This window comes from Halichoerus grypus, chromosome 7 (assembly GCF_964656455.1).
Source record: "Halichoerus grypus chromosome 7, mHalGry1.hap1.1, whole genome shotgun sequence".
In the NCBI taxonomy this organism is placed as follows: domain Eukaryota; kingdom Metazoa; phylum Chordata; class Mammalia; order Carnivora; family Phocidae; genus Halichoerus; species Halichoerus grypus.
In genome coordinates, this window is record NC_135718.1 from 154731151 (window position 1) to 154744782 (window position 13632).

A 13632-nucleotide genomic window follows, 5' to 3' on the forward strand; every position below is an offset into this window, starting at 1 on the left:
TTTTACAGCCTTAACAGGTGTCCATTTGAGGTGATGCCTCCAGCTAATATTGAGGAACCTGCAGCCATAATTCTGTTCCCAATAGTATCATTAGTCAGAAATTACTGATACAGTCCTTTACTGAAGCCTTTTTGATGTTTCTTTTAGCTATCTCAGTTTTTGCTTGTAGCTGAGGCTTTTGGCCAATTGTATGGAAAAATCAGGAACCACCTTTAGATGCTAAGAGTGGTGGCTTTGGTTATCTCTTAAATTATCAGTAATCTCATAATTAACGGACATAGAGTCCTCAATATAGTCACTCATACAGATTTAATCAGAAGCTCCTGCAGGACGGCTGGGTGGCTCAGTCGTTGAGCGTCTGCCTTCGGCTTAGGTCATGATCCCAGGGTCCTGGGATCGAGCCCCACATCGGGCTCCCTGCTCAGCGGGAAGCCTGCTTCTCCCTCTCCCACTCCCCCTGCTTGTGTTCCCTCTCTCACTGTGTCTCTCTCTGTCAAATAAATAAATAAAATCTTTTAAAAAAGAAGTTCCTCAACGAATGCAGACATGCTACGGAAGTTCTCCGGACTCTTCCAGTAAACCTGTGCCATGACTGTCATCACATGACAGGGGTCTCCAAGTCTAGGAGAAAAAGAAAGAAAAATCTTTCTTGATAAAGGATAAAGTTTTGACAGTTATTTCAGTCCCTTATAGGAACATTAATATGCTTTTCTCCAAACTTAGAAATTCCCAATAGATAAAGCATAATTCACATTAATAAAATATGACTTACCTTTTGTTAACCTAGGGACTTGAACTTCCTTTTGATTTTCAGGTTCTCTTCACCTTATTTGTTTGCCAAACAAGACAGATTTTAGGATACTGGTATGTTCATTAAAGTCTGGATTCTGCCAGAAATCCCCATATCCTCTCTCTGACAAGGTGCTGGAGCAAGCCCCTGGTTCGACTCAGCAGCTGTCTGGGAAATTTAGAAGAAGACATCTTAGTGGTTTCATTATTTGGGGCTTGGGGCCAAGATTAGAGATGACAAGATTTGAGAATAAGGTAATAAATGCCTGAAGTCAAGACATGGTTATAGACAGCATTTAAGATAAATATCATAACCATTAATAATCATTAGGAATGCTCGCTTTTTCTATTTTTTCTTAAATATTTGTATACTTTTTCTACCATTTGATGGTGGATTTGTCTGATTGAATTTGATATCTGCATTGCATTCAAATGATAAATGATTAAAACTAATAAATTACCAAAGAGAGAGAAAGCTGGCCATAAATCCTGAATGGGTTGCATTTATAAATAGAACATTATGAAAGGCAGATTACTTTCTTTTGATAAGAAAAGCACAAGGGTTTTTTCATTTATACACATATACATAGAAATAGTAGTCTCATTTTGCAGCTTCAGCCATTGGCCAGAAGTAAACAGCTGTCACAGAAACTTAGTGTTTAGCTTACTTTGTGTTGTGGCAGTCCTGTGTCTGAAATGGTTACTTTCATTCCTACAGATTTTCTCCTGAGTGATTTGAACGATCAGTGTCACACACGCAATGAATACCTTGGAAAATGGCTAGGAGTGTTCAGAATCAAGACGAACTGACAAAGAGCCACATTCTCTCTCTGTTGACCACTCTGCCCAGCTCACATGGGACAGAGTATTGGAAAATGAGAGAGAGAGTCCCATGCTGCTATCACCAACAAGGAAATCAGTGGTCATGCCTGAAATTAGAACCAAAATCGGACGTGGCCAAGAGCTAGGAAAAGGATTTCTCACATGATTGTACTATTCATAGCGGTGCCACAGATCCTGGACATCAGCGTTGCAGAATCAGGGATGAAGTTGTTTTTGTTAGAGAATTGGTCAGGAGTTGATGGGAGGTGCAATCAGGGGGGCTTGTGTTTCATTTGGTAGGTTGAGGACTACAACTCTACCTGTGACCCTGGATTTTTTTGTAGTTTTGTGTGTTCGCTCTCCTCGGGGTGCCCAGTGTTGCCCTCCCTGACCGCTGTCTGTCACCTGCTTGCTGACCCTCAGGGAAGCAGGGTGAAATGTGCGGTTTGCTTCCATTCCTGTTGTCACTAAATGGAACCCTTTATGTTCTCAATTTAATTTGCCTGGGTAAATCTTGAGTCTAATAAAGTGTAGACCAAATTTTCTCTCATACAGAATGCTTGGTTCTAGACACAGTTGTTTTCTTACCCTATTTGACTTTGATTCATGGTGAAGAAATACAATTTTTAGTTGGATTTAAAAAATTCATATCTCTGGGGCGCCTGGGTGGCTCAGTCGGTTAAGCGTCTGCCTTCGGCTCAGGTCATGATTCTGGGGTCCTGGGATAGAGTCCCGCGTCAGGCTCCCTGCTCAGCAGTGAACCTGCTTCTCCCTCTCCCTCTGCCTGCTCCCCCTGCTGGTGTGCTCTCTCTCTCTCTCTCTCTCTCTCTCTCTCTCTCTCAGGTAGGTAGATAGATAAATCTCTGTTCACAGTTATTATTTTGGGTTTTTTAAAATGAGAAAAGTGGTTTTTAGATATAAGTAGAACAATCTCATATCTTTGCTTTTCTTCTTCGAAACTGTTTCCCAAACTCCTTGCCAGTGCTTTAAACACTTCGCATGACCTCATTCACAATTTCTGACCTCGTCTGTACTTCTTCAGCCTTCCTTTATTTGCTCTAATTCTCCGGTCCCATTCCAGTTGTGATCTTCTACCAGATAATTTATTTCCTCTGCCTGGTCTTCTTCCGTTTCCCACATTCTGTCATTGCCGAGACCCAGTAACACTTAGAGCTGAGCTGAATGTCACCTCCTTAGAAAAGCCTACCCAGTTACTCTCTCTCATCACATTTTAATTATTGGCCTAGCATTTATTATTTTCTGATTTTTTTTTTCTGTTTTCTTAGTTTTTCATACCTCCTTATTGTCTGTGTACCTAAGAACAGTGTAAACTGTCTTGTTCACCACTGTCTCTTAGCACTTAGAACAGGACCTGGAAGGGCGCCTGGGTGGCTCAGTCAGTTAAGCATCTGCCTTCGGCTCAGGTCATGATTCCAGGGTCCTGGGATCAAGTCCCCCGCCGGGCTTCTTGCTCAGCGGGGAGTCTGATTCTGCCTCTCCTTCTGCCCCTCCCCCTGCTTGTGCTCTCTCTCTCTCTCAAATAAATAAATAAAATCTTAAAAAAAAAAAAACAAAAACAAAGAAAAGAACAGGACCTGGACTTAGTGCTCAGTAATTGTTGAATAAATAAATGAATGATCTAGTAGAAGGAACCAGTGTTCAAATTTAAGAACTTCAGGTTCTACAAATAACTTATTTTGGGAGCCTCAATTTTTTTACCTGCTTGTTACAAAATAGAATAAACTTGTTTTTTAAAAAGCAGTATGTTGTGATTCACAGGGAAAAGAAATACATCAGCCTTGCCTTATTTACTGGAACTTAATGGCAAAATAAAGTCAGAGTAGACTAAGTGAGGCTCTCCTGAAACCCTTTTTTCTCTCTTTTTCTTCCTTTCCTTTTTATTTCCTTCTTTTTTTTCCCCCTTTTATGTGTTTGTGAAATGTCTTGAGACTGATCTCATACCAAACATTAGAAACACAGACCAGTAAGACAAGTAGAAGAGGTAAGTCTATGGAGACATTGGGGAATAAAATAAAAAGAGTAGTCAGTGAGTAGGAGCTGGGCAAGAAACTGAGGTTTTTATCTTAAATCTCCTTAATAGCTACTAAAATTAAGGCAAGTCACTTGACTTCATAGAGCATGTGTTTTCAGATTTGTAAACTAGAGCTAACATTTCTTCTTCCCTACTTCATAGGATTGATATAAATGATAATATGTGAAAGTACTTTATAAATCATCAGGGACACCCAGCTGGCTCAGTTGAGGGAGCATGCGACTCTTGATCACGGAGTTGTGGGTTCAAGCCCCACGTTGGGTGTAGAGCTTACTTAAAAGATTTTTAAAAAAATAGAGGCGTCCAGCTCTTGATTTCAGCTCAGGTCGTGATCTCGGGGTCATGGGATCATGCCCTGAGTCAGGCTCCGCACTCAGCGGGGAATCTACTTGTCCCTCCCCCTGCTTGCACTCTCTCTCTCTCAAATAAATGAATAAATAAAATCTTTTTTTTTTTTTTTTTTTTTTAAAGATTTTATTTATTTATTTGACAGAGAGAGACACAGTGAGAGAGGGAACACAAGCAGGGGGAGTGGGAGAGGGAGAAGCAGGCTTCCCGCGGAGCAGGGAGCCCGATGCGGGGCTCGATCCCAGGACCCTGGGATCGTGACCTGAGCCGAAGGCAGACGCTTAACGACTGAGCCACCCAGGCGCCCCTGAATAAATAAAATCTTAAAAAAATAATAAATTTTGAAAATAATATGTACATACTATAAATTATTGGCCAAGTATAAAGTAATTATTATGATCAGATCTGAAATTTAGGTTCCTTTTGCAAAACTGCTGGAAAATGCTAACATGGCTCTTTTTTATGTATAATTCCTAAAAGACAATTCCAAAAATACAGATTCTAAAAATACTTGAATGTACTTGATATCCCTCCCCAAAAAAATATGCATTTAAAATTTAAGCCGGGGCGCCTGGGTGGCTCAGTCGTTAAGCATCTGCCTTCAGCTCAGGTCATGATCCCAGGGTCCTGGGATCGAGCCCTGCATCTGGGAAGCCTGCTTCTCCCTCTCCTACTCCCCCTGCTTGTGTTCTATCTCTCTCTGTCAAATAAATAAATAAAATCTTTTAAAAAAATAAGTAAAATTTAAGCCACTGTTAAATACTTACTTTTTTTAAGATTTTATTTATTTATTTGACAGAGGGAGAGCAAGCATAAGCCAGGGGAATGGCAGGGAGAGGGAGAGCAAGGAGCCGGAGGCAGGACTCGATCCTAGGACCCTGGGATCATGTCTTGAGCCGAAGGCAGATGCTTAACCGACTGAGCCACCCAGGCACCCCAAAACAAATAACTCTTGACAGAGGATCTATTTTCTGTATTTGACCCACAGGAAGAGGTTTCATTGCCTCTGATTATTTTCCATTCTTTTCTGATCACAGCCCAAAGAGCCGATTGATCCAATTAAAGAAAGAGAAGCTGGAATACACTCCAGGAGAGCATGAGTATGGACTGTTCCCAGCCCCCATTCATGTTGGTGAGTACTCAATATATACAATATGTTGCTAAGAAGAAATGGTATTTCTTGAGTTTGGATGAAATGGCTTTGTGTTCTTATTATTTCTACATCTCCAATGAGGTTGAGCTCTTTCTTTACCATTTAATTTATACTCAGTCTGAAGAATTCTGCAAATTCTTTGCCATCTAGGAGTCAAAATGACATAAATCTTCCTTACTCGAGTTTCAGTAATAAAAAACACTATGTCTGTAGCGTTTGATTCCCTGAGTTATGACATCTAGGAAAACCCAGCTATTCACCACTTCAGTTTCAAACATTTTCCATGTTCAGAAAGAGATGATTTATGGATATGTAATAATCAACAGAAGAGAGCCACTACTTTTCCTGATGATTTATCTGCTTGAAAATTGAGCAAGATTTATCCTTCTATTCATTTTGGGGGGAAATGTCAAGGCTTGGTTTAGCATCGGTGTAATAGCGCCTTCTGGGATCCTACTGTTGAGCTTACCAGATGAGTAACAGGTACCTTGAAGTGATCCTGGATGCCTCCTGTTCTGACAGAGCTACATCCAGTCCATCCCCCCGAGTTCTGCTGTTGCCATCCCTGCAGTACATCCCACTTGTTTGCAGATCCCATTGTCACTCTCAAGTGCATCCCACACTTCCGCTCAGGCTCCTGCAGCAGCCTTCTGACGCATGTGTCCATTTCCATTCCTGCTCCCCTCCACATCACTCTCCACACAGAAAAAAAAGAAATGATCTTATAACTTAAACTAGATTATACTTAAAAAACCTTATAGTGTCTTACTGTTAGAGTAAAGTATAAGCTCCTTACTGTAGCTTTTAAGAATGACCTGGCCCCGGGTGCACCTGGGTGGCTCAGTTGCTTAAATGTCCAACTCTTGATTTCGGCTCAGCTGGGTTCAAGCCCCTCATCAGGCTCCACACGCAGCAGGGAGTCTGCTTCAGGATTTTCTCTCCCTCTGCCCCTCCCCCCCCCAAATAAATCTTAAAAAAAAAAAGAGAGAGAATGATCTGGTCCCCAACGACCCACCCTTCCCCATCATCCCTGTCTCTCTGTTCCCATCTCTCCCTTACCTGCTGTTTGATGTCTTGCTGGTCTTCTCTCAGGTCCTAGAACAGACTAAGGCCTTTCCCACCAGAGTATCCATATGCTTATTCTCGCTGACTAAAAAGCTATTCTTATTCTTCCCATGGTTGGTTTCTTATTCTTTAAGGATGAGCTTAATGTCAATATCCACTTAAATGTCATTTTCTTTAAAATTTTTTCCTGATTGTCCCATCAAAGAGGGTCCCTCCCTTTATATCACAGCACCCTGTTCATTTCTTTCTATAATCCATGACTACTCTGTTTCCTCATTAGTTATCTGTCTCCCTCATTAGATTATAAGCTCCAGGTGCAGGATCATTTGTCTCCCTTATTCTCCTTTGATTTCCTAGTGCCTGGTACATAATAGAACTTTAACAAATACATGTACAAATGAAAGTAAAGGAGGAGAAATCAGGACACCCTATTGAATTGGAAGTGACAGGAGCAGCTTACTTATGTAGTAGATGTAGACCCTGTGCATTATAGTGTTCTCTTTAAACTGTGCTTTTCTTGAGCTTCATGACTATGGGACTCTTCTCTGTGTTACGATTATCAAATCCCCTTTTTCTTCCCAGAAGACCCAGTACCAGCAGTGTATTTAAAGGAGCAAGCATAGACGACACGTTCTGCAATAAAGATTAGTTTGCTTTAATTATTCTGTACTAGGTGGATGGAGAATGGTTTAACTCCAACTTGAAGTTCCAAGGTTTAGTTCTCTTACCTTGAAGGTGAGAGTCCGTTCCACGTTCTCCGGGATCACTTCTGAACAAGTGTTTTGTTGTTACTGTGATGTCACAGCACTGGAAGCAGAGTCTCAGCAGATGCAGCTGTTTCCTAGAATCTGATAATGATAAATAGGCTTAGAAAGGAAGTCATTTAAAAGACCCATTTAACGAAAAACATGACCACTTTGGTCTTACTGGTTTTGTCCTGGCTGGGATCTAACTTAAGTCTTAGAACGAAGCTCTAACTTCATTCAAGGGGATGAAGGTGTCCGTTCATTCCAAGGAAGATAGGAAGAATAATAGCCCAGTATTTCTCTCACATCTCTTGCACAAATAGTGGTTAAGAGGTCAAGAATAGAAATCCCTTAATTTAAATAAAGATTTTATCTCCACGTCCCCATTTTAATGTCCCACAAAGACTAATATGTACTTGGTGTCTGCAAAGTGGGAAAATAATGGGAAAACCTGTCCAAGTGTAGTGGGTCTTTTTCCCTGTGAAACAAGGTTTAAAATCAGGCTGTTGCAGGACAGATTTTTTTTTTTTTTTCTGGACAGTGCTATTTTGTTGTTCAAATAATATTTTATGATTAGGTTAGGGTGGTGAGCCAGTAAGTTGTTCTGAACAGGTGATTTCCAGTATCATGTAAGTAAAAAGCATGACTTTGAGTCAGCCAGACCTCAGTTCATCTCTGTCTTTGCTGTATTAGTTGTATGAATAAAGTAGTTATAAAAATAGAATAATAATGCATCTTACCATTGATAAGAGTCAGAATCAATAAATGGAAAATCGTGTTTATTTTTAAACGCTTAACTAAGGAAATCAGGTTTCTTTATCTTATTAGAGAAGTGCATTTCAAATAGAATTTTACTTCTCCTGATACTTACCAAAATGTATATTATACCCTTAAATTTATAGTCAATTGATTTTTGATGAGTGCCATGACAGTTGAATGAGGAAAGCATGGTATGTTCAGTAGATGGTTCTGTGATAACTGGATATACACATACAAAAGGTTGAAGTTGGACCCTTGCCTCACACCATTTAAAAAAAATTAACTCAACATGGATCATCAACCTAAATATAACAGCTAAAACTATAAAACTCTTGAAGAAAACATAGGAGGAAATTTTCATGACCTTGGATTGGGCAATAATTTCTTAGCTATAACACCAAAATCCTGTGCAACAAAAGAAAAAAACACAAATTGAACTTGGTCAATATTTAAAACTTTTGTGCTTCAAAAAACACCATTAAGAAAATGAAAAAACAGGGGCGCCTGGGTGGCTCAGTTGGTTAAGCAACTGCCTTCGGCTCAGGTCATGATCTCAGGGTCCTGGGATCGAGCCCCGCATCGGGGGCTCCCTGCTCGGCGGGAAGCCTGCTTCTCCCTCTCCCACTCCCCCTGCTTGTGTTCCCTCTCTCGCTGTCTCTCTCTCTGTCAAATAAATAAATAAAATCTTTAAAAAAAATGAAAAAACAATGCACAGAATGGGAGAAATATTTGCAAATTATGTATCAAGAGACTAGTATCCATAAACCCATACATATAAAGAACCGTTGAGAATCAATATTAAAAAGACAACACGATTTTTTAAGTGGGTAAATTATTTGAATAGACACTTCTCCAAAAGAGATATACACATGGCCAATAAACACGTGAAAATACGCTCAACATCATTAGTCGTTAGGTAAATGGAAATCAAAACCATAATGAGATACCACCTCACACTCACTAGGATGACTTTAATTAAAGGATTGATGCATAATGTGAAGAAATTGAAAACCTCATGCATTGTTGGTGGGAATGTAAAGTGGTATAACCCTCTTTGGAAAACATTTTGGCAGTTCCTCAAAAAGTTAAACATATAGTTACCATATGACCTAGCAATTCTGCTGCTAGGTATCTAACCAATAGAATTGAAAGCACATGTCCACACAAAAACTTAGACAGAAATGTACATAGCAGCAATGTTCATAATAGCCAACAGGTGGAAGCAACCCAAATTTCCCACAGTGGATAAATGGATTAACAAAATGTGGTCTGTGCATACGATGGGATGTTCTTTGGCAATAACAAGAAATGAGGTACTGTGGGTCTCCTGGGTGGCTCAGTTGGTTAAGCTTCTGCCTTCAGCTCAGGTCATGATCCCAGGGTCCTGGGATGGAGTCCCAAGTTGGGCTCCCTGCTCAGCGGGGAGCCTGCTTCTCCCTCTCCCTCTGCCCCTCCCCCTGCTTTCTCTCTCTCTCTCTCTCAAATAAATAAAATCTTTAAAAAAGAAAGAAAGAAAAGAAATGAGGTACCGAGACAGGTAACAACATGGATGAAGTGTGAAAACATTACGCCATATAAAAGGGGGTGGTCACAAAATGCCATGTGCTTTATGATTCCTTTTTTTTTTTTTTTAAGGTTTATTTTTTAAGTACTCTCCATACCCAATGCGGGGCTCAAACTCATGATCCCGAGATCAAGAGTCACATGCTCCATCGACTGAGCCAGCCGGGGGCCCCAAAATCTGGATTTTTTTAAATTAGGTCCCCACCTTTCTCATTTTAATAGAGAGAGGTTTTTTTTTTTAATAGATTTTATTTGTGACAACATTGTATTTGATGTATTATTTTTTAAATAAGCTCTATGCCCAATGTGGGGCTTAATCTCAAGACCCTGAGATCAAGAGTCAAACGCTGCACTGACTTTGCCAGCCAGGCGCTTCGGTAGAGATTTATTTTAAGGGTCACACCGTCGTGGCAACTGGCAAGTCCAAAATCTACAGGGCAGGCAGGCAGCGTGGAGACCCAGGGGAGGGTTGATTTCACAGCTCAAGGAGTCGGAGGGCAGTCTATGGAAAGAATTCCCTGTGGAGGTCAGTCTTTTTTCTTACTAAGAGCTTCAGCTGTTTGGATGAATCCCACCCACATTATGGAGGGTAATCTGCTTGACTCACAATCTTGTGATTTAAATGTTAATTTCATCTAACAATTACCTTCACAGACACATCTAGAATAACGCTTGACCAACTGTCTGTTGACACAGAAAATTAACCGTCACCAGAACTCAATGTACTAAAACCCACTGCACGGTACACTTAAAAAGAATGTATTTTATGGTATGTGAATTATGCCTCAGAAAAGCTGTTATCTTGAAAGTGTAGTTATGTTGTTTTAATCAGGCCTATATTAATCAAAATTATAGTGATACACAATGCAAAAGAAAAATTGTAATGCTTTGAGTCTTATTTATGGTCACAGGTATTTTTTCTTATTTAAATTCAATTAATTAACATATAATACATTATTAATTTCAGAGGTAGAGGTCAGTGATTCATCAGTCTTATTACCCAGTGCTCATTACATTACGTGCCTTCCTTAATGTCCATCACCCAGCTACCCCATCCCTCACAGGTATTTTTTTTTTTTAACAGACTGATTTCTTTTTTTTTTTTTTTTTTAAGATTTTATTTATTTATTTGAAAGAGAGAGAATTGAGAGAGAGCACATGAGAGGGGGGAGGGTCAGAGGGAGAAGCAGACTCCCTGCCTAGCAGGGAGCCCGATGCGGGACTCGATCCCGGGACTCCAGGATCATGACCTGAGCCAAAGGCAGTCGCTTAACCAACTGAGCCACCCAGGCGCCCCCTCACAGGTACTTTTAAATGTGAATTGGAACACTTTTTTATGGAGTAAGGGGATAGCTTCAATAAAAGAACTTTAAACATGAAAAAATATATAATATTAAGACAAAATCCTCTGGAATAAGTGGAATAGAGATAATGTTCAAAGACAGGAGATTATTTAAATTTCTAAATGTTAAAGAAGAGAATATTCCTTTTTAAATGAATAATGGTAAGTATTGAATCTTTATAGTATGCAGATTCATCATTTTAAAATGACAAAACTATATATTACATCATTTGTAGGGGTGGGGCGCCTGGCTGGCTCAGTCTGTAGAGCATGGGACTCTTGATCTCGGGCTCATGAGTTTAGTCCCCCTGTTGGGTGTAGAGATTACCTAAAAATAAACTCTTAAAAAAAAAAAATTATAAGGGGATTCATAGTTTTTCAAAATTCTTCTGGGGAGTATGGGAGCAAAAAAGTGTGAGGACATGGTCTTTCACATTTGGCTTTTGGAATCAGGCCACGATTCAGATTCTACCTCCACCAATTACTACCTGTCTTACCTTGGGCAAGCTGACACATCTCAAGGCTTCATATTCTTTATTGTAAAATTGAAATTAATAGGAATATTCAATAAAATAATGCATGTAAGATATGTAACACATTACCTAGCACATAGTAATCATTTCATAAAAGATAACTACTGAATCAGAGTTGGTTTTTATGGTAGAATACCAGTCAACAAAAATGTGTTACTTAGTACATAGCTATTACCTCTGGCAGTTATTATTAAATATATTATGTTGCCTTTTCTTGCTGAGCTCAGAAAATAATTCAGAATTCTTTTCAACACAGCTCTTCTTGGTTGCCACTGCTAGTCATGGAGATTTATGCCAAATCTTGACTGCTTTTCCTGATATAGTGGAGAGAACATAGGCCTTTATATGCAAAATGGATTAAAATAGCAGACCTAAGACTTACTCTGAGAAAGGCCTGCTTGCAAGGTTGGGCATTGGCGGCATCTGGGAACTTGAATAGCAAACATTTTCCTCGGTCAGTATAACACTTTCCTGAATGGGAGAGCGTCTTACTGTGCCTGCTGGGTATAAACTGTGTCATTCCTGCTGAACACCTGCTTTTATTTGAAGACTCTGGAATTTGGTACATTTTAGAGAGTACCTGTATGATCAGCCACCGATCAAAACCTTGGGCACTGAGTTTGTAATGAGCATCCTTGATAGACATTTCACATGTGTTGTCCCAGTATATTGCCAAAGATTACATCCTGTGTGACTCCACTGGGGGACAATTTGTATAAGCTTGTGCCTCATTTCCTCTGTGTTTTGCCCAATGCACTTTTCCCCTTTACTGATTTTGCTTTGTATCCTTTTGCTGTAATGAAGTATAGCTATGAGTATGACCATGTGCTGAGTCCTGTGAGTCAGGAAACCTGAAGGTGGTCTTGGCCTAGACACACCTCAGAGTCAAACGCAGATGGACTGCTCTTCCCATTCCACACTCTTGTAGCCAGATGATCGTGAACAACTTATTTATGCACTCTACATCTCAGCATCTTCATGTATGTATTGCAGTTACTTCCAACCTGAGTTGTGAGGATTAAATAATACTTATTTTGCACTTAACAGAGTGAATACCCTTTCCCCTTGATTTACTGTAACTAAGTACTCAGTGACAGTGAGAAGAGCAAAGCCATCCCAGTCATTCCTAGAAAACAGGTATCTGTAGAAAGAAGGAAATAATAAAGAATAGAAGTCAATAAAATATTAAAAAGACAATAAGGAAACAAGTTCAAAAAGAGCAACAAAATTGGGGCGCCTGGGTGGCTCAGTGCATTGAGCGTCTGCCTTCGGCTCAGGTCATGATCCCAGGGTCCTGGGATCGAGCCCCGCATCAGGCTCCCTGCTCCGCGGGAAGCCTGCTTCTCCCTCTCCCACTCCCCCTGCTTGTGTTCCCTCTCTCACTGTGTCTCTCTCTGTCAAATAAATAAATAAAATCTTAAAAAAAAAAAAAAAAAAAAGAGCAACAAAATTGATAACCTCTAGATACAATGAACAAGAAAAAATAGATCACAGAAATTACCAGTGTCTGTACTTAGGTCCTATAGTTATTAAGAGGCCAATAAGGAAATGTGAGGAATAACTTTATGCCAATTCATTTAGCAATGTATATGAAATGGATAAATTCCTTAATAAATACAACTTAACAAAGCTAATTCAAAAAGAAATAGAATATCAGAATATCTGAATAGCCTGTATCATTTAAAGAAATTTAGTTCTTTATCAAATCCTACACATAAAATGGCTTCCCTTGTGAGCTGTTTCCTCATTGAGAACAAAATAACGCCAGTCTTACACAAAGACTTTCAGAAAGTAGAGAACACTTCCCAGCTCATTTTATGAGGCTAATGTAACCCTGGTAAAAAACCTGACAAAAACTTGAGGGGGAAAAACAGCTACAGAACGAAGTTGAGAAACATACAGGCAGAAACTCTTAGAGGTAGAAGGGCATCTCCCCAGTCTTACAGAAGGCATCTACAGTTAACATCATACTTAATGGTGAAATCCTCCTGAAATTGGAAAGAAGGTAAAAATGTCCACCCTCACTACTTCTCTTCAGCATTATTCTGGATATTCTAGCCAGTGCAGTAAGGCAGGAAGATGAAAAAAAGTCATAAAGATCAGGAAGGAAGAAGTAAAACTGTTCCTGCTTACAGATTACATGATAAATCCAAAGACATACCCCAAAATCCACTGCAACTTTTTTAGCAAAGTTACAGGAAACAAAATCGGTATACAAGAATCCATTGTATTCTTATAAAACTTAACTGCCCTTACCATACCATCCAACAAGGGCAGTCCTTGGTGTTTACCCAAAGAAGTTGAAAACTGTCTACATGATAACCTGCACACACATTTTATAGCTACTTTATTCATAACTCCCAAAACTTGGAAGATACCAAGATGTCCTTCAGTAGGTGAATGGATAAACTGGTATAGCCAGACAATAGAATATTATTCAGCACTAAAAGGAAATGAGA

General features: G+C 39.7%; 1 protein-coding gene across 6 annotated transcripts in view; it reads left to right on the forward strand.

The window, feature by feature from the left end:
* ASH1L (ASH1 like histone lysine methyltransferase) overlaps window positions 1–13632 on the forward strand; it is a 193922-nt gene that overhangs the window by 126472 nt on the left and 53818 nt on the right. For all 6 annotated transcript variants that reach the window (XM_078078563.1, XM_078078561.1, XM_078078559.1 and 3 more), the window contains one exon: window positions 5050–5144. In XM_078078563.1, the coding sequence (XP_077934689.1) occupies window positions 5050–5144 (95 nt within the window). The remainder of the gene's footprint in view (window positions 1–5049; window positions 5145–13632) is intronic.